Below are 25,869 nucleotides of genomic sequence, written 5' to 3' on the forward strand. Positions count from 1 at the left end.
CAATTTGTATTTTCTATCTGGACTCTGATCTGACGTTGGCATGTGAAGACTGAATATTTGAATGTAGTTCTGGGATCAGTTGCGGCAAACTTTTTGCAAGTTATTATTGCTAAAATCTGCTACAAAATCATAATTTTCACGGTCTGTGGGCCTGTTTTAAATTTGCAGCATGCTAAAATGTGCTAAATCACATGCATGATGTGAATGAGATCAAGGAGTGTTATCTGTGGCTCTTTCCCACCCATGCAGAAATGATGAGTTGATTCCTAAAGGTGGTGGATACAAATTAGTTCTCCGTTGTGCTGGAATGTTACCACAAGCACTGCTTATAACTTGAGCTGCTACCTTGGTCTCCTGGTGGGGTATTCCCTGAACAGGAGCCCAGTGGTCTCAAATGTGTTCCACAGGAACCTCAGATAATGGTCACATCTTCGACATGTTTTGAGGCATGTCCTTGTTTCAATATTACACCCCTATGGCTCTGAATATATTCATGAACATGTGCCATCAAGAAAACTGCTTCACATATTCAAAAATTCAGCTTGTTTTGGTGTGTGATCATGATTGCTTTGAGGAATGACACTTAATTCCAAGTATGTTTGTGAATCTCTTTGAAGTTGGGTTGTTGGGTCCAGTTTAGGGCAAAGCATGTGATGTTTACATTCCGTTAATGTGCATCCTGAAACTGAGGTAAAGCAAACGGTTGTAGTTCTTAGGAAAGTTAAGGGCATATAAAGCAATGATTCTACTTTAATGTTTAAATAGTGAAATTAATAGTAGTTGTAATACGAAAATACTGTAGGCATGACAAACAGGCAGCAAGGTAATTATTAAACATTGTTCCAGCTTCAGGCTGGTCCATCTGTGCCTACAATACTCATTCTCAGGCACTGGTAGAATCCTCATAAACATCTTGTGTACAATCACTAGTCCACACTCCTGTCCAGGATGGTGGGGCCAGACACAAAACTGGTTAACCCACTCCCGATCTGATGTTGAGCTGTTCCTATTTCAATTGGCTTTTCCCACATGAGCTTGGTGTTACATTAATTAATCTTATTTCAGTACAACTTAATGTAGCATTTGAATACTTTCAGTTTCATGGAGACGTTTGACTTATCTAATGCAAAGTTAGTCAAATATGGATATTTCCTGCTGTTTTGGTTTTTGATTAATCAGTTTGGAATAGCATGTCACTAACTAATTTACTGTGATTTACAATGGAAGTGAAAGGGTATCTTCTGGGATATAGTTTTCTGTTGACCAAAACCCAATGATATTGAGAAAGAAGTGAAATTGCCCTTTAAGTGTATAGCTGAAAGGATATTGGAGTGTGACTGTAATGCAAATTGAGCGGTAAACCTATGTCCCTGTGGACATTTTGACCACTATTTTAAAAGCTTCATTTGTTAAAGCTGCAGCACCTGTTTAACTTGATGTTTCCCAGTCTAGAATGCTTCCAAGTTCTGTTCTTCCACATCTATCTTTGGATGTGCGTTGGGAGGGTAGGGTACTGGATAAATCTTTAGTCCTTTACAGTAAGTGACTTGGTATTTTGTTCAGAGGTGGCTTTTAAGCCTCAGTCTCATTCTTCCCCCTCAATTCCATTCTGCTCCCAGAAGCTTTTACACCACCTAAATGTGCAATTGGCACTTCAGCCAAACACCCTTGTCACCGAGAACCATGGAATCATGGAGCACTACAGCACAGAAAAGGGCCCTTCAGCTCACCTAATCTGTACTGAAATATTATACCGACTAGTCCCATTGACCTGCGCCTGGAGCATATCCCTGCATACGTCTCCTATCCATGTACTTAAACTTCTCTTGTTGAAATCAAACCCACACCCACTGCTTCAGCTGGCAGCTCATTCCATTCTCTAACCACCTAAGTGAAGAAGTTTCCACTTGTATTCCCCTTAAACATTTCACCTTTTACCCTTAACCCATGACCTCTAGTTCTAGTCTCAATCCAGTTGTCTTTATTGACAACCTTTAACAGTTTGTTTGCTTCGCCAGTGGTATACTGTGACTTTTCTAATTACCAATGAACAAGAAGAACACAAAAGCCAATTGCACTTCAAGTAGCACACCACTGTGACTCAAACTATATCACCATTCCTTCATCTGTATGTCCTTTGGAGCTCCCAGCCTGGCTACATTATAGGAATATCTTTTATTGTACCAACTGGTGGCTGTTTACTATTGATTTGTTGATAAATTGGAGGTGATATTGTTGTCCTTGATGACACTTAAACCCACCCCTTCAGCATTTCAAAAGTCCTTGATACCTTTTATCAATTACGACTTTTTAATTCAGCAAGGTGAGGGTTAATGTATGAAGATTGTTTTGATACTCAACTGAGTACATTTCCATGAGTGGGATGGAGTTCATTATAGCTTATACTGAAAACAAGCAAATATTCTTATCATAGCATTAAATTGGCAAAAATGGAATGTATTCACACAAGGGATATTGGGAGCAGAATTAGGCCATTTGGCCCATCAACACTGCTCAGCCTTTCAGAATAGGACCAATTTATTTTTTTTTTCCAGATAATTTCTAAAAGTAGATCTATACTTGGAAGCAGTTGGGGGAAGGACTTTTCACCTGGACGGTGGGGAAATGTCTAGGACTGGCTGCATGAACATATGGAATCTGTAAGCTTTATGGGAATGTGAGTGTGTGGATATTTACTGAATAGCAGTGCCAGGATCATTTGAATACCCACTTCTTATTAACACACCAGCCTTCTGTGCCAAGATGTTTTTTGCTTTCATGGTTGAGAATCATTGCTTTATTCTCTCGTGCTCTGTTAAAATAGATCAAATACAATGAGAAATTCCTTGGAGATTAAAATAATACAATTTTTGGGGAAGTGACTTGGCTTCCAAAGCAAGGAATGTACCTACAAATGTTGTGTGGTTCCTGATTTAATTTGTTGTTTTATTGTTAATTACTAGATCTCACGCATAGCTGTTGTGATTACTTATTGTGTTGTTAAGCAATTAGTTTTTGTCATCATGCTGGCCATTCTTATATCATTTGTACTTTTTATTTAGTCGTGTGAGTTAGAAGCATTTTGTTAGAAGTTGAAGGAATTTTAATGTTTGAATCTATCTTTTGTGAGAACACCAAGAAGTATGTCTTTTATAAGCTCTGCTCCTTGTGTACTGCAGCATGTCAGTGAACAGTAAAACCGCCTTTGAACAACAACTACACTGGGACTTTAGTTTACTCATCTGCCTAGCTTATGGTGAAACACTCGAGCAAGGGCAGAATAACAAATGATTTACAAAAATGACTTGGATTAATGATCTTGTAGCATGCACCAAGTTCTATAGGTAGAGGCAATTGGAGGATGATTGTTTTTGTCCCTTATGTTATCTAATGTATGCAATCAGTTAACTTGGAAAAAGAAAATTTTCATTCGAGGATTGGAAAATGCATTTGGAGCAATAAGAGTTTGCTTAGAATTAAGATGTGTGGCATTTCACGCATGCCTGCTTTGCACACTTCAGTGCTCTTCAAATCTGCATCATGGGCGACCTTGAATTGAGAGTCTGAATCGGTGTGCATTTTTTTGCATTATTACGACTTCAGTCATGGAAAGGACAACATTGTTTCACCATTCCTGATTGCCTTTTGACTTCTGTCTTTCTAAAGAGCATGGCTGAGGCTGGAGATGCGCTCAGGATACTTTGGTCTTTAGCAGGAGACTACTTCCTCCATTAAAGCGGGCACATTTCACCAACACAAGCAAAATGTTGAGATTTCCGCTTATGAAGTTCCAAAAGGCAAATGCTTTGAATTCGTAGAAATTCCCAGCATCAGTTGTATTTTACTTTAGTAAGTTAACAATTTCCTTCACCTTCAGACTTTACCCTTTTAATTTTAGGCAACTGTTCTGCTACTCCCAGCTACACCTGGACTTGCTTTTCATCATATTACTTTGCATTCTTTTGGACTCTACACCTCGACCACACCCCCTGTTGTGTTTTTTTCGCTGCATCCTCGAGTCTCTAATAGCCTTGATCCAAGATATCAACTGTCTGTGTCTCTCCATAAATACTGCCTGACCAAAGATGTTTTAGCATTCTGTATGTTGCTGATACCCAGTGTAATGTTTATTTGGAGCTGATAGTAAATAACATTCTTTACTAATACTTCCAGACTATTTTAATAATGTTGAAATGATTTGGTATGTTGATTGCTTAATGGGCATGAAGGTATTGTTCACAAGAAAATGTGCATTATCTTAGGACCTTTGCATCTGGTTATTCTGTTTACTCCAGTGGCAACCTGTGACTTGTTTCTGCCCCACTAGTCTACAGCCTCTTGGGTTTTCCTTCCACTGCCTTTTCCCATGATGGCTTGATGGGGAAGTGATCATAAGGAAATGCAACGAAATTTAGAAACAGATCGTCAGTGGTGTATGAATGAGTATTTAAATAATGCCAGCTGACTAATTTGTTCTTCAGGATGACAAGTTGCAGCTTTTTCCCTGCATTACCTGTTTGATGCCAGGACCATCCATTGCCTTGTCTGAAAGACCCACTTTAGAGCCTATCAAGCCAATTTGCTGCAGCAACCTGGCCAAGTTACCATTTATGCAGTTTCTAAAGTAATGCAGGTGTAGCACTCCTGCTTGCTTGCCGCTTTGCATGAATCTCAAGGAAAACGTCATTGGTTCTGGTGAGAGATTATTCAAGGACTGAATCCTTTCAATGAAGTGCTGGGTAATCGGCTGTCCAGTTTTCAGCTAACATTGTAGAAATATGAAGGAATGTTACATGAATATGATAAGTTGTGTATTTCAAATATCACTTGTCAGGATGAGATCTAGCTTCTCTGGGGAAATGTCCAGTCAATGCCCAAAGTTGACCAAGTTCTTTTTCATTGTTTTTTTTTTTTAAATGGGTATATCAAAGGAATACCATTATTACAATTAAGGGGAACCTTTGACCCTTTATGCTTTTGTAAGATCCTTCATAAACATTTCAAGCTTTAGATAATTTGCTAATAATCTTTTAGGTTAGGCAGCTAATATTTCAGATTTTAGTGCCTGATGGATGTTGCAGATGTCCACCTGCTCTGAGGGAATGTGACCTAATGCATGCCACTCAATTAAATTTGAAATGATTTAGCTTAACCTAAAGAAAAGCTTGCTATTTAAAGGTTCACTGGAATAAATTTGTAGATAAGTTAATGTCAATCTGTCCTTTACTCAGGATATAAGCCTTTCATTGAAGAAATTTTGTGTTTTGGTGTAAAGCTGTTGGCACAGAGTTTTAAAAACAGTCTATAATTTCATGATGGTGTATGTTGTCATGTCAAAAGCTAAACAGCACCTTTAGCTTGGATCACTGAGAAAATGGCTTTACGGAAGTTAAGAATATAGTTCAATGGTGAAATTGGAACTTGCTGTTTGAAAGCTGAACAGTATCAGAATTTATCATTTAAAAAAATTACAGTACTCATTGACTTGTTTCTAGCTGGACTGAATATCCGCATTGGGTGTGCACTTACTCAAAAGTCAATATGAGTTGGGCAGCATGGTGTTATAGCAGTTAGTATAATGCTACTACAGCACCAGCGATCCAGGTTTGATTCCTGCTGCTGACCGTGAAGAGTTTGTACAATTTCCCTGTAGATCCGTGTGATTTCTCTGGATGCTGCTGTCAGTTTTTACTGACATTCCAAAGTCGTACAGGTTAGTGGGTTAAGTGGATACATGGGTGTAATTGGGTAGTGTGGGGCCGGAAGGAACTGCGCCTGTGCCGTGTCTCTAAATAAGAATCAAACAAAAAGTTTCTCTGCAAATGCATCTGTAGATAAGAGCTTTTTGAAAAGAAGTTCTGACCAATTTGTTTTGCAATTAAGTGCATAAAATAAAAATTGGACTTGATGTGAAGTTTCCTGGGCTCATCATTTAGATGCTATGTAGCTCTGTCAGTGATGAGAGCAGAACTATTCTCTTGAAAGTTTGGATGGAGGTTTGCCATCATTCTTTCTGTGCTTCCTCTGTAGGTAGTGACTGTTGTTGAAGAATGAGCAACAGTACTTCATTTTCACCAACCAGAGAGCAGGCCATTCTAGACTGGGTATTGAGCAATGAAGGGTTAGTTAGTAATCTTGTTGTGAGAGGCCCCTTGGGTAAGAGTGACCATAATATGGTGGAATTCTTCATTAAGATGGAGAGTGACATAGTTAATTCAGAAACAAAGGATCTGAACTTAAAAGGAGAGTAACTTTGAAGGTATGAGACGTGAATTAGCTAAGATAGACTGGCACATGATACTTAAAGGGTTGACGGTGGATGCAATGGCAAGCATTTAAAGATCGCATGGATGAACTACAACAATTGTTCATCCCAGTTTGGCAAAAGAATAAACCAGGGAAGGTAGTGCACCCATGGCTGACAAGGGAAATTAGGGTTAGTATCAATTCCAAAGAAGAAACATACAAATTAGCCAGACAAAGCGGCTCACCTGAGGACTGGGAGAAATTCAGAGTCCAGCAGAGGAGGACAAAGGGCTTAATTAGGAAGGGGAAAAAAGATTATGAGAGAGAGCTGGCAGGGAACATAAAAACTGACTAACAGCTTTTATAGATATGTGAAAAGAAAAAGATTGGTTAAGACAAATGTAGGTCCCTTACAGTCAGAAACAGGTGAATTGATCATGGGGATCAAGGACATGGCAGACCAATTGAATAACTACTTCGGTTCTGTCTTCACTAAAGAGGACATAAATAATCTTCTGGAAATAGTAGGGGGCTGAGGGTCTAGTGAGATGGAGGAACTGAGGGAAATGCATGTTAGTAGGGAAGTGGTGTTAGGTAAATTGAAGGGATTAAAGGCAGATAAATCCCCAGGGCCAGATGGTCTGCATCCCAGAGTGCTTAAGGAAGTAGCCCAGGAAATAGTGGATGCATTAGTGATAATTTTTCAAAACTGATTAGATTCTGGATTAGTTCCTGAGGATTGGAGGGTGGCTAATGTAACCCCACTTTTTAAAAAAAGGAGGGAGAGAGAGAGAAACCGGGGAATTATAGATGGGTTAGCCTGACATCGGTGGTGGGGAATGCTAGAGTAAGTTATCAAAGATGTGATAACAGCACATTTGGAAAGTGGTGAAATCATCAGACAAAGTCAGCACGGATTTGTGAAAGGAAAATCGTGTCTGACGAACCTCATAGAATTTTTTGAGGATGTAACTAGTAGAGTGGATAGGGGAGAACCAGTGGATGTGGTATATTTGGATTTTCAAAAGGCTTTTGACAAGGTCCCACACAGGAGATTAGTGTGCAAACTTAAAGCACACGGTATTGGGGGTATGGTATTGATGTGGATAGAGAATTGGTTGGCAGACAGGAAGCCAAGAGTGGGAATAAACGGGACCTTTTCAGAATGGCAGGAAGTGACTAGTGGGGTACCGCAAGGCTCAGTGCTGAGACCCCAGTTGTTTACAATATATATTAATGATATAGACGAGGGAATTAAATACAGCATCTCCAAGTTTGTGGATGACACGAAGCTGGGCGGCAGTGTTAGCTGTGAGGAGGATGCTAAGAGGATGCAGGGTGACTTGGATAGGTTAGGTGAGTGGGCAAATTCATGGCAGATGCAATTTAATGTGGATAAATGTGAGGTTATCCACTTTGGTGGCAAGAACAGGAAAATAGATTATTATCTGATTGGTGGCCGATTAGGAAAAGGGGAGGTGCGACAAGACCTGGGTGTCATTGTACACCAGTCATTGAAAGTGGGCATGCAGGTACAGCAGGTGGTGAAAAAGGTGAATGGCATGCTGACATTCATAACAAGAGGATTCAAGTACAGGAGCAGGGAGGTACTACTGCAGTTGTACAAGGCCTTGGTGAGATCACACCTGGAGTATTGTGTGCAGTTTTGGTCCCCTAATCTGAGGAAAGAGGGAGTACAAAGAAGGTTCACCAGATTGATTCCTGGGATGGCAGGACTTTCAAATGATGAAAGACTGGATCGACTAGGCTAATACTCTCTGGAATTTAGAAGATTGAGGGGGGATCTGATTGAAACGTATAAAATTCTAAAGGGATTGAACAGGCTAGATGCAGGAAGATTGTTCCCAATGTTGGGGAAGTCCAGAACGAGGGGTCACAGTTTGAGGATAAAGGGGAAACCTTTTAAAACCGAGATGAGGAAAAACTTCTTCTCACATAGAGTGGTGAATCTGTGGAATTCTCTGCCACAGGAAACAGTTGAGGCCAGTTCATTGGCTATATTTAAGAGGGAGTTAGATATGGCCCCTGTGGCTAAAGGGATCAGGGGTATGGAGAGAAGACAGGTACAAGGTTCTGAGTTGGATGATCAACCATGATCGTACTGAATGGCGATGCAGGCTCAAAGGGCTGAATGGCCTACTCCTGCACCTATTTTCTATGTTTCTATTTTGCACCAGTATCCTCCATCTTAAAACAGTGTGTGCAGTTTTTTTGTCTTCATCCTTTCCTCTTTTGCCAGAGCCTATTCTTGATACTGTATGGTATTTCCTCAAAACCATATCAAGTATGGTCGAAAGTCTCAAACCACTTTAATCAAAAGAACTTGAGCTAGAATGCCTCATGAGCTCGGAAAAAAATTTGAAATTGGATCAGTTTTTTTCGCAATGCGCTGTTTAATTTCCATTATTGCTGTGTTATTCAAGGTTGTGTTGCTGACCACACAATGAAGCAAATTTTCTTTTAAGATGCTTGTTGCTGAAACTGAATTCTGCCAGAAGCTGGAGACTCCTGTCAAATCTCCTCTCTAAGCTCAAGGCTCCTTGTGCCTCGAGTGCTTCTTGCCAATAAATTTTAAAATCTGTTAAATCCTGTTGCTCCCACTGGAATAGACTGGGGCCCCTTGAATGTCTCCTCTTAAATTTTGTACCCTATTCTTGGCAAGATATTGATGAATCTGACTACAAGGTCCCTGACTTTAATTCTCTTTCCATAATATGGTGCCGAAAGCTCTGCAGTATACTCTAACTCTGCCAAACCACTGCTTTCATGTTTCCTGCATGTTTGCTTTGGTGCTTTAAGATGCACCAGTGGCATTGACTTCTTAATTGGTTCATTTGCATTTTTAGGAATTAGTTAAGAACACAACACACCTTTACTTTTCCTTCTTACAGTATATTAAAACCATAATGTAGGAAGAGGCTATTTGACCTGAATTCCTACACGTTGAAAGCTTGCTAGTTAACTTTCTCCTGCCTTCCAGCATGCAGTCATTGCTCTTGAAGAACATGAGTTCACTCTACCACTCATTCAGGCACTGAGTTCCACACCTGCCATGATGGGCGCAGTAGAATTCCTTATTTCCCCCCAGATCCCCAATCAGTTACTTGAAATTTGTAGTCCCTAATTTTGTTTGAAGTAAGTTTTATTATCAAAGTGCCTATGTCACCATGTTCATTTTCTTGTGGGCATACTCCACAAATCTAGAATAATAATTGTAATAGAATGAAAGACGGCCCAACTGGGGTGTTCAGCTAGAGTGCAGAAGACGACTGTGCAAGTATAAATAAATCACAATGAACTTCGAATGAGATGAAGAGTCCTTGAAAGTGAGTCGGTTGGTTGTGGGAACATTTAAATGGGGCAAGTGAAGTTATCTCCTTTTATTCAGGAGCCTACTGGTTGAGGGGTAGTAACTGTTCTTGAACCTGCTGGTGTGAGTCCTGAGGCTCTTGTCCCATCTTCCTGATGGCAGCAGCGAGAAAAGAGCATGGCCTGGGTGACGGGTCATCCCATCAACCAAGGGAATTGGTTCTCCCTAATAAAGCCCTGTAAATGCTTCCATAGTAATTTTCTGTTCCTCACAATGAGTAGCTTGAGTTTTAACCATTTTTAACCTTGGATTAAACCACTTTTTTTATTGAATAGAAAGTAACTCAGTGCAATTTGTATCCTACCCTTGCGGGAAACAGAGTATATAAGACACTGAGTGTGATAGATTAGAATGGTTTCTAAATGCAATGTATCTGCATGCTCAGCATTGCCCAGTACTTTGTGCTCTTTGGTTAATAAAGAAATAGGAGCTGGTGCTGGCCACTATCTCCTTGTCCTTGCTCTGCCATTTGGCATTTGACAAGAATGTGGCTGATCTTAATACACAACAAAATATTGCTTGGTTTCTTGGGTATCAGAAGATTTTAATATCTCTCTTGAAGGTTGCTCTAGAAAACAATGGCGCTCAATGAATGCTGTGGATTTGTACCCGTCAGACTGCATTACTAAATGCCTGATTCCTTATCCTCAATCCTTGCCTCATGCTTCGGCACTGTCCAAGGGAAATCACTGGATATTGATGTTGTCAACCCCGTCAGAAACTTATCACCCCTCATTATTTTCAATTGCAAGAAATATATGGCCATTCTGCTCAAGAAGATACCTATACCTTGTCGGTATTCAAAACTTTGAGCTTTTTTCATACATCACGTGCAGATTTGGATTAAGTTCTAGGATAGTGGATTTTGCATGCATTAATTGTAATCTTCATGGGACCTCAAAAGATGAAAATATAACCTATACTAATGTACTGGTATATTGAAATTGATGAACAAATGGTGTGTGTATAATAAATTTATTTTGTGTTTTTTTTTTTGTTTTTTTTGAAGCAAAACTCTTCAGTGGCTTGCAACTGCCACTCTTTACATGTATTTAAGATTTGGCTTCTCAATAACTGGATTCCTTTCTCCCCAGGTTGTGAAACTTCTGAGCAACAAGAGGTCGCAGGCTGTTGGAATTTTGATGTCAAGTCTTCACTTGGAGATGAAAGATATCCAGCACGGTAAGCTCCTTTAGCAGTTGTTGGCAAATTACCCATAAAATGATTTGTCACGATTTTCCAGAATCGGTTTACAGCTGTTTGTAATGTGCTACAGCTTTAGCTGTTAGCAGTAATGCTACTTTGAAGGTAGCTGGATGTGTGAGTATGGAATAAGTGTCAAGTTATATTAAAGTGATGAACACGCACACACGATCAAGCTCAACAGTAGTAACTTATATTGATACTTCTGTCATTCATAATTCACCCTGTGAACAGTAAGCATGTAACGTGGCTTGTACTGTAAATCCTAAATGAAAGAGCAGGGTTACAGTGCTTAAAATGAGTTGCATGTGGATCTAAAATTACAGTTTGTAAACATTTGGCATGATTCTGGAGGAAAGTGGTGCAGATGTATTGAACGTGAGCTTGAATTTATTTAGCAAGGTTTTCATCACATGAGTTTGTAGCTGCTCTTTGATGTGCTTTGGGCAAATGTTCAAGAGAAAGTGAAGTGGTACCCTGACTCATTGATGCAAACTGAAAGACAGTGTTGAAGTTGACAGTTGCTACATCCCCATTTTGCCTCCACCCCAAAAAAAATGTTTCACAACATTGTACTCATAGAGAAACTGAATATAATGGGAAATGTCCAGTGTTACTGTAGATATCATGGACATTGAAACCAATAATTATGAACTGTTCCATCCTTTAGGGAGTGACTGTGGAGTAGAGGAGTATTCTATTTCAGTATGTTTACAATGACGAGCTTGGAAGCTAAACAGGATAGTTGAGGATTGAACTGACATGACAAGAATTTCATTTGAGGTTTGTTAAGTAATCGGCATTCCCATTTCAAAGTTACAAGATGATGCCGGTGAACAGCACCACGAATGGTGACACCTCACTGGCGGTCCACAAAACTACTTTTACGACTTTCAAATATGATTCTGCTACTTCCCTGTGTGTAGCTGGAACCTGTGGTTTCCAGTTTAATGTGTTTTGAGGCTAATTGAGCAATCTGGCACTATGCTGTCTCAGGGTGTTCATTGGGGTGTGGAGCAGTGTATGGGGCATGAGCCCATGATAGATTCCATTTCATCTCTCCGATTGAGGTGTTGAGGAATGGTGAAGTTGACAAGGATGAGAGCGGAGGACTGGTGGGTATTTGATGCCATCTACCTGTATTTGATTGGTCTTGCTCTCCTTCTCGCGAGCTGCTGTCAGAGGAAACTGCAGGAGTCTTGGGATTCGTGTTGCCAGGATTGATTAATGAAGTTGTGAATTCGTTTTGGGGGACTTTGTGGTTGATGTATGTGTCTCTGAATTCTGGTTAGGTTTTGCTGTTTTCTTCAGCGATTTGATTGGGGTGATCGATGTGGACTGGGGTGCTTTGGTGAAGAATGGCCACGTGGTCTGTATTGGCTGTCAGCATGGTACTGAACTAACCTGAATGCATACTGAGTTTACTTTTTGCTGGTTACACAATTTGTTCTTTTCAAGCCTTGAGTGTTTGTTTTCTTGAACAGGGTTCATGGTGTTTCTTTGTTTACTGCTTGCATTTGTTTCTTTGATACTATGATGCTCAAAATTAAGTTTGATTTTTGGAGTATATTTGAATATTGGATGAGGTTATGAACAAGTTGGGGGTACCCCATAACCTTGTGTAATGATGCATTTGGTCTAAGAGAGCAGATGTGTGAGTGACTGAACTATTTTTTTGTGCTTCAATGTCATAAAATTTTTCAGTTTCACCTCCAAAGATGTAGCAGTAGAATCTTTAGTTGAATATTGAGATTGCCCTTCTAAAGTTGACTAAATAATTAGTGATGCTCACTTGTGCAGGACTATCAGTAGAGAAGAGTGGCTAAAGCATTGCCAATAAACTATTCTGTCAATTCTTGCCCTGGATTGACAGACTGACAGGATGGACAATACCTAAATGTTGACCAATGAGAGCCAAGAGGGAGATGTCTTGGATTATAATTCAGGCTTCTTATAATGATTGTGCTTTCTCTGAGTGATTTTTGAATTGCTGTTTTTCCTTTGTAAAATTCACTTGTGGAAATGCAATGATCGCCAGAGTATTAAGTACTAAAGCTAAATTGGTGGGGGGGGGGGTGGGGGTTGAGGTAATGTTAGATGTAGCAATATTCCACATGTATTCAGTGGCCACTTGTTTTGGCACACCTGCTAATTAATGCAATTATCAAATAAGCCAATTGTGGCAGCGACTCCAACCATTTTAAAACATACTGATAGGCTCATGAGATTCAATTGTTATTCAGATCAAACATCATTTCAGGGAAGAAATGTCATCTGAGTGTCTTTGACCCTGGAATGACTGGTGCCAGATGGGGTGGTTTGAGTATCTCAGAAGCTGATCTCCTGGTGTTTTCACATGCAATAGTCTCTAGAGCAGGAGTTCCAAACTGGGGCCCACATACCCCTTAATGGCATTTGTCCATAGCATTAAAAAAGATTGGGAACCCCTGCTTGTAGAGTTCACAAAGGGGTGGTAGGAAAAAAAAACTTCCAGTGAGAGGCAATTCTGTGGAGGGGAAGATGCTTTGTTTGAGGGAGGTCAGAGGAGAATGGCCAGATGGGTTCAAACTGACAAGAAGACACCAATAACTCAATTAACCACATGTTACAACAGCAGTGTCCAAAAGAGAAGCTCTGAATGCACAACATGTTGAAGCTTGAAGTAAGTTGGGTACATTAGCAGAAGATCTCACTGGGTTCTGCTCCTGTACCTAATAAAGTGGCCACTGGGTGTATATAATATTTCTGATTTATTTGCTTCCTAGTGGCCAAAATGATCTATAACGTTAAACCTTGGTATGTCAGGTAATGGAACTACCCCAGAAGCATAGAAAATTTCCGTGGAGTGGCCTAATAAAGGGTGAAGTGGAGGGACAGGGCAGGGTAGTTTGACGATAGGAAATGGTCATGTAAGAGCTGCACAGTTAAGGGGAACAAATAATGCCCAGCAGATATTTGTGCATATTTCAGTAATGCCCTTTGAGTTGATTTTTATAAATTTGTAAATATTCTGTAATAAATTTAAAGAATTTAAAATGAATCGATAGTGATGCTTGTGAATCATATTTAGTCACAGTCTGAGCCCTGTGAAATAGATTTCTGGGGGTTACTAAACTACTTAAATGAAAAAAAAGTCCCGAGTGCTAGTCATATATTACGGCACCAGCCCTGGCGCCAAGAGGTACTTGGTATTTCTTGTACTGGCAGATGTATTTCAGTTAAGTCATAGACTGAAGTCTGAAAACAATGATATGGTCGTTTTCCTCAGTCAAGTACTCGAGTCGGTTTGAGTCAATAATGAGAACCAAATGAATAAAGGAGTCAAGCGAACATCTGTGGGTCTGCTCCATATGACACACGTTCTCCGTGAGGCTTGCATGATGTGCAATTATACTCTCGGTAACTTGACGTGCAAAATCCTGTGACTTTGCTTCCAATGAAGTATCTATTATTTCTTGGCTATATATAACTAGCTGATGTGTATTTTGTTTTTTTTTTTCAGTCTGCTCAAATGGTAATGGATGTGTTTGGATTCCATGTAACTTTGATCTAGTTTTATCTTTTGAGTCAATTCCCTTGGAGCGATGCTGGAGTGATAAACCCTGCAGAGGTCAAGTACCTCCCTAGTGGTAAGGTGTGTAAAGCAGAAGGAAAAGCAGTCAAAGCTTGTTACTTCAAACTCCGTCCAGTCTGTTACGCCTTGGCTCCTGTCAAAAAGTAATTTGCTAAAGGGTGTTAAAGCTAAGCACTGTTGAATCCTGCCTGTTCCAGATATGGGTAAGGTGGCCTGTGGCATAGTGCTAAGCGTAACACTTTACAGTACCAGCAACCCGGGTTCAACTCCTGCCGCTGCCTGTAAGGACTTTTGTATGTTTGTCCTGTGACCGCGTGGGTTATTACACATTCTGCATGTATAATAAATGAAACCACACACACTGGAGATGGCTTTAACTGGTGTATTCACATTGCAGCAAGAGACCAATGCATAGACAGTTAGTGCATGGACAGACAACAGATCAATATGTAGTGCTGGGGGGTTATTATTGTTGTAAAAGAAAGAGATCCATACATTTCACTTCCACCCACTTTAGATTAATGCAACATAAAACTATATATGTACAAAACATTCAATTTCCCTTTCGTAAACAGATATTCTAAATGAACATGCTTTCAAAATAACGGTCCATGTCTAACTTCACAGTTGAAAGGTTCAGTTTTTTTGGGTGGTGCTCGGTTTCTTTCAGGATAGCGCCTCTGGACCTGTGGAGTGGCGTCAGGTTTGGCAGGTGTCTTGACTCGGAGGACATTCGGTTTCCAGTGTCATGTTGCAGTCAGTGACATAATCACTGAGAGAAGTCTGGTGACAGTAATGTCCATCTTATTGGATGCAGTTGACCCAGGTGTGTTCTTCAGTTCTGCATCCAGTAACTGGTGCACATGATGTCTCCACGTATGGTGTCCACCAAGCACTGTGTATATCAGTGGTCCAGTTCATGTAGCTGTCCTACTGCGTGTCCACTTGTCTTCTCAGTAATCATGCACTAGGACTTCTTGTCCAATCTCAAAGCCCCTTGCTGCTTCACTTGGCAACTGGCTGAACTGTTTATTCTGCACTTCCCTCCGTAGATCTGGTTTCAGGAGGTCTGTGTGAGATCTCAGATTCCTGCTTATGAATGGCATTGCAGGTGTTTGATTTTTCTTTTTGTGACATGGACAGAATTCCAATACACAAAAAAGGTGTCCACTTTGTGCTGTAGAGAAATGTCTTCCTTGTCCATCACTTTGAATTGAATTGACTTTATTACTTGTGTCCTTCATATATATGAGGAGTAAAAATCTTTGTTACATCTCCATTCAAATATGCAATTATAATTTATAATAAGTATTATGTACAACAGGATAGTCAACATAACATAGAAATACAGTTGCATCAGCATTAATTAAGCAGTCTAATAGCCTGGTGGAGGAAGCTGTCCCGGAGCCTGTTGGCCCTGGCTTTTATGCTGCAGTACCGTTTCCTGGATGGTAGCAGCTGGAGCAGTTTGTGGTTGGGGTGACTTGGGTCTCCAATGATCCTTCAGGCCATTTTTACACACCTGTCTTTGTAAATGTTCTGAATAGTGGGAAGTTCACTTCAACAGATTTGCTGGGCTGTCCGCACCACCCTCTGCAGAGTCCTGTGATGAGGTAAGTACATTTCCCAGACCAGGCAGTGATTCAGCCAGTCAGGATGCTCTTAATCGTGCTACTGTAGAAAGTTCTTAGGATTTGGGGGCCCATACCAAACTTCCTCAACCGTCTGAGGTGAAAGAGGCACCGTTGTATCTTTTTACCACACTGCCGGTATGTACAGGTCACGTGAGATCCTCGGTGATATTTATGCCAAGAACTTAAAGGATGCTCTCAGTTGTGCCCCTGCAGAAAGTCCTTAGGATGTGGGGACTCATGACAAACTACTTCAGCCATCTGAGGTGAAAGAGGTGCTGTTATGCATTTTTTTAACCACGTAGCCAGTACGTACAGACCACGTGAGATCCTTAGTGATGTTTATGCCGAGGAACTTAAAGCTGTTCACCCTCTCAGCCCCAGATCCATCGATGTCTATAGGAGTTAGCCTGTCTCTATTCCTCCTGTAGACCACAACTAGCTCCTTTGTTTTTGTGACATTGAAGGAGAGGTTGTTCTCTTGACACCACTGTGTCAGGGTGATAACTTCCTCCCTGTAGGCTGCCTCATTATTATTTGAGATTAGGCCAATCCGTTTATGTCATCAGCAAATTTAGTTAGCATATTGAAGCTGTGGGTGGTGACACAGTCATGGGTATACAGAGAGTATAGGACAGGGCTTGGTTCACAGCTCTGAGGGGCACCTGTGTTGAGGGTCAAAAGGGCAGAGGTGAGGGAGCCCACTCTTACCACCTGCCAGCGATCTGACAGAAATCCAGGATCCAGCTGCACTGGCAGGGTGAAGGATGAGGTCTCAGAGCTTCATATTGAGCCTGGAGGGAATTATGGTGTTGATTGCTGAACTGTAGTCCAAGAACAGCATTCTCACATAGGCATCCCTCTTCTCCAGATGTGTAAGGACAGTGTGTAAAGCTGTGATTTTTGGTTGTCTATCGATCAGTTGTGTTGGTAGGTGAATTGTTGGTGGTAGCATGCTGCAGATGTAGTCCTTGACCAGCCTCTCAAAGTACTTGCATATTATTGAGGTGAATGTGACAGGACCCCAGTTGTTCAGACAAGTTATCTTGGTCCATTTAGGTACAGAGACAAAGGTGGATGTTTTGAAGCAGGAGGGCACTCTACACTGGGATAGGGAGAGATTAAAAATGTTTGGAAACCCAGTTGTGCCATGCACATCTGAGTACTCTCCCTGGGGTGCTGTCTGGTCCCACAGCCTTGCGACTGCCCACCTGTTGGAAACACCTGCATACTTCGGCCTCAGATGACCAAGCTGCTGGTCGCATCATCTGCAGGTCTCCTCAGTGGCTCATCATTGGTGACATGGAATCAAGCGTGGTTTTTAAAAGAAAACAAAAATTATCTCGTCTGGGAGAGAGGCATCAATGTTGGAAACTCCACTGCGTTTAGCTTTGAAATCTGTGATGGTGTGCAGACCTTGCCATAAGCTGCATGTGTTGGTGGAAAGTTAAGTCTGAATCTTGTCTCTGTATTGTTTCGCTGCCTTGATGACCTTGCGCAGATCGTAGCTGCATTTCTTGAGCTCCTACTGATTACCGGCAATGTGAGCAGTGTCTCGCGCAATAAATGCTGCTTACATGGAACTGTTGATCCAGGATTTCTGGTTTGGAAAGACCCTGTCCGAATTTCTGGGGGACAACATCCTCAATACACTTCTGGATGAAACTTGTGACCCCATCTGTGAACTCGGAAGCATCCTCACCATGGAAGACACTCCAGTCGACATCATCAAAGCAGGCTGATGGGTTGGACCAACAATGGCGGGTTTTAACTATGGCCGCCTCTTGTTTCAGCTTCTGCCTGTATGTTGACAACAGCAAAATGGAGGGGTGATCTGATTTTCCAAATGGGTGGACAGAGGAGTGCTTTGTAAGCGTTGCAGAAGGGAGAGTAGTGGTGGTTGAGTATGCTATCTCCCAGTGTGCTCACCTGGATGTGTTGGGAAAACTAAGAGACTTTAGTCAGCGACGCTCTATTAAAGTGGACTTTTATGGACTTCTTGAAGGTTTGGATAAACATTTCATCTAACCCTTTTCGTTGCAGGGTGGTGAGGACCTGACACGAAATATCTGATGTCATTTTTCATGAATAGTCAGAATTCTTCTGCCATATATTGTGGTCCGTTGTCACTCATAATTTGTTCTGGTAAGCCGTTTCTGGCAAAGATAGTCCTCAGCGCGGAGATGGTCTTTGCTGAGGTGATTGACTTCATTGGTATGATCTCCGGCCACTTCGAATGGGCACCAACAGCAATCAGAAACATGGAGTCCATGAATGGCCCAGAAAAGTCAATATGTACTCTTTGCCACAGATGTAATGATGCTTGTGGGTGTGCATTTTGAACTCCTTGGCATTCCGTTAAGCTTTTGGCTAAGTCTTCAATCTGTGTATCTATTCCCTTCTCAAACACCTCATTAGCATAAAGCAGTTGTGTCAGTCTCTGGTTAGTACTACCATTTGGGTGGTCATTGCCTGCTGATGCCACACTGAGAGCTTTGAGTGCAGGTCTAGTTGGACTTTTCTCAACCATTCATGTCCAAGAAGTGCTGACCCCCCAATATTTAAAACATAAAGCTCTAATTGCTTTGTTTGGCCTCCATATGTCACATTCACCTTCAGCTTGCCTTTAGGGGAGACCTTTTTCACCCGTGTAGGTCTTTAGCATCACTGAGGTCTTCTCCAATGGTATCTTAGAAAACAGTCAGCCTCTGAAATTATAGACAAATCTGACCTCAGTTCCATTTTCAGTTTAACACCAGACACATCTATTGTGATCCACATGATTTTGTCATCTGCTTCAGTAATACTATGTAATTCTGGATACGATGGCTCACCTTTGTCAGACTATGTTGTCTGATTCTGTTTTGCATTCAGTCACTTTGTGCATTTGCTTAGTTTTGTGTGTGAGGCTCTTCACCCTTTGGTTTTTCTTTGGTTGTGCTTTTTTGTCTGACTGGCAGACACTCTGTGACCTTGTGACACTTTCTGCACACTTTTTCTTTGACCCAGCAGTCATTTGCATCATGGGAGGATTTGCCACATCAATAGCATTTTTTAGCTTCTTGCACTATTCAGGGACATGTTGTGCATTTCACATTCTAACCTCTCTTCCTGTAGTTCTGTTGCATCTTTTGCTGCAGTCTCTAATGATATTGCAATGGTCATTGCCTGTTCTAAGGTTGGGTCCCTTTTGGGCAGTAGTCTCTTTTGAGTGGTTTGACTATGCATACCACACACAAATCTGTCCCTTAAAGCATCAGAAATTCTATCTCTAAAGTCACAGTACTGGGAAAGTTCACACAGTTCTGTGATATATTCAGGAATGCTTTCATCCTTTGATCCCTTCCGTAAAATCTAAAAGTCTCAGTTACTACCAACGGTTTGGGGCTCAAGTGATTTTGTAAAATTGTAACAATTTCATCAAACGTCTTGCTTGCTGGGTTTGCAGGGGTTACTGGGTTGTGCAAGAGACTATACATTTTTGGGCCCATTAAGCTAAAAAAAGTGTAGGGGCTTTCTTTTGCTTGTCCACGCTACAGTATCGTTCGCATTACAGTACAGTTCAACCCCCTCTATACGATACCCAGCCTTCATTAGTGCTATCAAATTTGTCATCTTTCCTGACTGAGGCTATAGCCATGTTATTTTCACAACAAATTGATGACTAGTACGAACCTGTATGTCGGATAACATAAACAGCATCAACAGTTATGGGATGAAACAGTGAGACTTAAATAGCAAGAGAAAGCCGTTACGAATGCGAACAAAAGAACGTGAGTAACGGTTGAAAGCAGTGCTGAGTTTGCACAACTACATGTATATTAAATGAAATCACGCGAACGGGAGATGGCGTTAACTAGTGTATTCACATTCCACTGAGAGCAATGAGCATGTGTAGACAACAGATCAATAAGTATCGCAAAGGGGGTTGGGGGGAGTCATTGCTCGAAAAGAAATAGATCCATACACTACACTACACTATGTGCTCATGTTCACTCCCACAGTCCAAAGACGTACCAGTTAGTAGGTTAATTGGTCATTTGTAAATTGTCTCGCGAATAGGCTCAGATTAAATTGGGGGATTGCTGAGAGGTGTGGCTGACAAGGCCTATTTTGTGCTGTAACAATAATAAAATATAGATGTATATAGTTTTGTGTGCCATTTGCTCCTCAGTGTGCCATTAATGTAGCTAATAATTGGATGATAATGAACAAAATCTGTTCAGCAGAGTGATGTTCTGTTATTCTTTCCTCCTCATTTATTGTGAATTAACTGGAACTGGATCAAGGCGATGTTAATGGCACCAGTTACATCTTGAGTGTGTCAGAATGATTGCAGCTAAATACTTGGTTATAATCAAGCAGCGTTCCTTATAGATGATGCCAAATATTTTTCCATCCCCTCATTTTTCTTCAGTTGGTGGCATATTAGTAAAGCTTCATACAGTATGTTGAAATTGTTGAGATTGATCCCAGAAAAAAACTTCAGTGTGACGTTCGTGACCCTCAAGATTTGGGGGGGTGGGGGTAGAGGAAAAATACATTAGTCTCAGGGAATGCCACATTAAAACTTAACTACTGCTATGTTATCCTGTACAAATAAAAACTTAATTGTCTGCTTAAATTCCATGAATTTTGTAATTGAATGTCTGGCTCAAGTAAGGACAAATGAGGTTATTTGCTTGAAAAAACCAATGATGAAATGAGTATGGAATAACAATCTGCAAAAAAAAAAAACCCAGCAAGTTAATTCTCCATAACTCAGTCCATAAACCTCTGTACTACATTTACGCTATAAACATGTATATCATCCATTGGTTTGATCTAAGTTACTACTGAAGTACGTGTCTTTGTAAATTTGCATGTACGATGCCACAGCTAGCATGACAGATTATAAGGATTAGCTTTGTCATATGTAGGTACATTGAAACTGTGAATACTATTATGTGAACGAGCAGCGCAGCCTGCAAGTGTTGCTATGCTTCCAGTGGCAATATAGTATGCCTACAACTTACCAACCAACACTCTTACATCTTTAAAATGCAGTCATGGAAAGAACATAGAAATTCCTTATAGATAGTGACAGACTGATCCTTGATCTCTCAGCTGACACTGTTAACTGATATGCTAACTTCTCTGCCACTGTGCTACTCACCTATAATTACATCACAAGTTTGCAAATGCATCTCCCATTGTGAGTAATTAAGGCATATAAATTGGGCAAAAATTGAACTTGAACTTTTCAGGTTAAATCAAAATGTATTTGTCCAGTTATCTCCCTGCAGGTTCATTTGAACACAAAACCTGATGCTGCACAAACATTTATTAATCTTAAAAAGGTCATATTTTTGGTATGTCTTTCCCCTTGCCAAGTCTTTGAATAAAACAGATCTAGAAGGGGAGATTAGATTTATTGATTTGTTCTATGATTAGTTGGGTAATTGGGTTTGAAATCAGCTCTTTATATCTAGGTCTTAAAGTTCAAGTAAGTGTTACATGCATAAATCATTCAGCTCTATCTATAAGTGGAAGTTCCCACTTTGTTACCTGACTAAGTGATTTTTTTTTTTTGCTCTCTTGTTTCAATGATTAATGGTGTGGTTTGTTACTGCCTTTCATGACTACAGCCTTTGTAATCAGTTCACAAAAAAGCTATGGTATGGACTTTTGTGGAATAAATGCACCAGCTATTTAAATTTTGAAAAAAAGGTCCTATGAAATGTAGGCAACCAATTAAATTCTTAGAGTAAGATGGGTTGACTGATAGTGGCTGGTACCACGAATGCATTTCCTGATTTGCTTTGAATTGTACGACTGAATCACTTAAGTGCACCTGAAAGAACAATTAAGATCTTCACGTCTTATCTGAGTGAGCACCAGCACTAATACTTAGCGTGATACTCGATCATATACTCAAATCTCAATTATATGCTTGAATCCAATTCTTTCTGACATGCAGGCAATAATAAAGTAACTGACCCACAGCTTGCATCTGACAAAGTAAACTAACTGAACTTTGAGGTATGGACTTGAGCCAAATGCTGTTATCTTTTAAATTTTTCATTCTACTATCTTAATAGTTTAGATGCATCATAAGTATAAAATTATCTGACCACTGACAGTGTCCTCTGAACTGTCTTCATTAATGTGTTTCTTTATTGCGAATATAATGGTTTCCGGATAAGCATACTTTTTGCATTTAGAGTAAGCCAAATTAAGATTTCATCAGTGACATCCCCAGTTTTGAAATGGAGGACAACAACAGCCAATTATTTTTACTGGTGTGCAAACCCTTAAGCTTAATCTGCAAGTGATATTTATGAAATGGCACAGGTTTTCGATTGAATCATTGGTATGCTGTTTTGTTACTATATTTCAACTGTCCTGCCTTCTGTGTATATAATGTGATCAACAATATCTTCATTGTGAAGACTTGTTTCTGGATCTTATTTTAAAATGTTTGTACATTCAAGTGTGATTAATGCATTAATAATACCAGTAAGTTGCTGCGTACGAACAGAGGGAGGAAAAGCTTAGTCTACAAACAGCCATTCTTAATCCTTCTCATACTCAGACTGTCATAGAGCAATCATTGCTTACACAGGGGAATTCTAGTTTTATATAAAAATGAGAAACACATTTGCATCAAACTTCCAAGTTAAGCATGCAGACCTATTTTAATTGTGTGTATATTGGAAGGGCTTTGTAAGGCGGCATGAAGGGCTAAAAGTGAATTATTTTAACCCTGTCCAAGTCTGTTTATTCTGTGCCAAATTCCTGAGTTACTTAGTGTATTTATTCATAAATATGTGATCCACAACTTGAAAAAGCACCACAGCAGTAGGTTTGTTTCTTGTTTGTGTGCCATAAATAGATTCCAGTTGATCTTCTGCAGTTAAATATATTTGATTGTGATGATTGTGGACTTTAGTGCAGGCTGTCCACTGCTCGCTGCACATACATAGCTCCTCCCTGGAGAGAGCTGCAAGCACCAACTTTTTTTCAGAGTAAGAGACGATCTCATCTGCCCCTTAACATCACCTCTTTAGTCAGAAAAGCACAGCATCGTCTCCACTTCCTGAGGAGACTGAGGCAAGTAAGGCTCTCTCTGCCACCCTCCTCCCCCCCCCCCCCCACGCACTTTAACCAGTTTTTACAGGAGCACAATCGAGTGTCCTGACCAGCTGCAGCATCGTCTGATACAGGAATTGCAAGCTATCTGTCTGCAAGTCCATACAAAGAATTGTGCAGGCTGCTGAGAGCATCATCAGGGTCTGTCTTTCAACTCATCAGAGATAATTTATCATGAGCGCTGCATATGCAGGACCGTTAGCATTGTCAGTGATCCTTCCCATCCATCCAACAAATGTTGTAACTGGGTTACCTGTCTGGACACGCCCCTCTGCTTGACTGCTCCTGTGGCTCCTCCCACAGACCCCTGAATAAAGGCAATTGCGCCATTGCTCCTCCTCTCAGTCCAGGGGCAGATACTCAGCATGGTGGAGGTCACATTTTCCTGCTAACAAAAGCCTTTCAGTATTTACTCTACTTCCAGACCTTTGGAGTTATTGATGGTGCATCACTGAGACAAAAAAGTGTTAGGATGGGAAGCAGTTTCTTCCATCAGGCGGCATGACTACTAAACTCCCTACCACCACCCACTTCAAGTATGAAGCTCCAGTAGTGCTGCTATATTGTTTACTCTTTGACTTGTAATTGTACTTTCTATCTGCTAATTTATTTATGGTAATGTTACCTTATGTGTGTGTATGCACTGTGTTGCACCTTGGTCTTGAGGTAGATTGCCTCATTTGGTGGTACACATGTTCTATGGTTGATTGAACTTGTTAGATCAGAATAGTTTTCCCTTGCTATCTTCCTCACTTTTTCTACAGCAATGAAAAAATCTCAGGCTGTGGGATAGATTGGAATGACAACCAGCCAGGTGTCTGAAGTTCCCTTAACATCATCTTCAATGCACTGAAATTAGGAGGAAAACTGTTTTAGCTCTACAAGTATTTTTTTAATTCAAATACCCAGTGATTATAGAAAAATATACTTGTCATAAAGGATCTAGTGCCCGGTGTATATGACAAATAAGTTCTTCTCGGGCTTCCAGCTGGGTATAGATACCGATTGTAACCGACATTTCGATGACAGAGCTGGGATGGATGATGGGGGTATAAATACCACTGGACTAGAAATGCCCAGGCATCATCCCTGAGGAAGAAGGCTGAGTTTGTCCTCAACATCAGTTAAAATTGATACCTGTACCTGGCCAGAGAGTTTATTCATTCTTACTTGTCATAAGTTTTCAAAGATGTATAGTTAGGGTTAATGAGTTGTTAATGTCCTATTTTGGTACCAGAAGTTGTGGCAAAACTTGCGTCTGCCCAGCAAAATAGTCACTGATTTGTTTGACGCAAATAATACCTTTCACGGTTTATTTTATTTATTGGGATAGAGCTCTTCCACCCATGTTGCCCAGCAATCCCTGATTTAACGCTAGCCTAATCACAGGGCAATTTACAATGAATAGTTAACCTACTAACCTGGGAGAAAACTGGAACACCCGAAGAAAATCCACACATTCCACTAGGTGGACATACAGACTCCTTACAGATGATATTGGAATTGAACTGTGAACTCTGCCCCAGGCTGTAATAGGGTCGTGCTAACTGCTACACTGCCATGGCGCCCCCCCTGTATCTTCCCCTGTACATGTGACAAAGCTAATCTTTATCATTTAAATCTTCCATAACAGAATATGCAATTCCAACTCTGGAGTTGGCCATCATCATAGTGATGCTTTGGAGTAGTTTCAATCTGTGCAATTACTTTGGATTCCCCATGCATCTCCTGCACTAACATGCACATGAGTGGTTCAGTGATGCATTCTGTTTGCCCATCCTCCTGTCCAGTAGCATGAGACCACTGATGCCAGGCAATCTCTGAAGAGTATTGATGATGGCTAGGGCCACCCATCTTGTAAAGGCACTGCCCAGAAGAAGATAATGGCAAATCACTTCTGTAGAAAAAATTTGCTAAGAATAATCATGGTCAAGACAATGATTGCCTATGTCATACAACATGGCACATGATAAGAAATTTACTTTGAACTTTGTGTTCTGTTTGTAAGGAAAAACAGCATGACCACTTGTAATGGATTAGACCAATGTCTGTTGGTCGTAATGGAGCAGCAGAAATGGATTAATTTTGTCTATATTTTTCTAATTTGGTGTATGCCAGGAAAATAATATTTTGAGTAAATGCATGTCCTTTTCAATTATTTTGTTGAAACTTTATAAGAATCATTAAAGAATAGCAAAGGGAAAAAATTGGACCTATGAGCTCAGGCCAGTATCATTCCCTAATTTTTGTAACAGTGGCAAGTTATTTTCCATCAAGTGCTTGGACAATCTCTATTGTCATTTTGGAGCTGTGCCAATTTCACAAGTTCTAGATCGCTGTCTGTTACATCCCCTGAAGTTTTTACCAATTCCTTTGTCTGTTGGTGTTTCCCCTGTCTGAACAATCTGTGATTTTGTACATTAATGACACTAATTACAGCAAAGTGAAAGATGAATTGATCACCGCTATACTTAACAAAGCCTTTGCTGGATGATGACTATCAGCAAATTAACAGACATTGAGTAGTTGTAAAACAGACAGCTGCATACTTGCCCTTGCCACTTTGCTTTGTCCCCTGTGAAAGAAGAGAAACCTTTGAAATTTCGAGAACTTCAGTGACAAACCAACTCTGTCACCTACTAACAATTTGGTGTGGATATTAAGATGAACTGGACCTCCCACATAAGTGCATG

At 40.5% G+C, this 25,869-nt stretch overlaps 1 protein-coding gene across 1 annotated transcript in view; it reads left to right on the top strand.

The window, feature by feature from the left end:
* fmn2b (formin 2b) overlaps positions 1–25,869 on the top strand; it is a 469,810-nt gene that overhangs the window by 181,779 nt on the left and 262,162 nt on the right. The window contains exon 8 of the mRNA XM_072266855.1: positions 10,732–10,819. Within this exon, the coding sequence (XP_072122956.1) occupies positions 10,732–10,819 (88 nt within the window). The remainder of the gene's footprint in view (positions 1–10,731; positions 10,820–25,869) is intronic.

This window comes from Mobula birostris, chromosome 8, assembly GCF_030028105.1.
Source record: "Mobula birostris isolate sMobBir1 chromosome 8, sMobBir1.hap1, whole genome shotgun sequence".
Taxonomy (NCBI): domain Eukaryota; kingdom Metazoa; phylum Chordata; class Chondrichthyes; order Myliobatiformes; family Myliobatidae; genus Mobula; species Mobula birostris.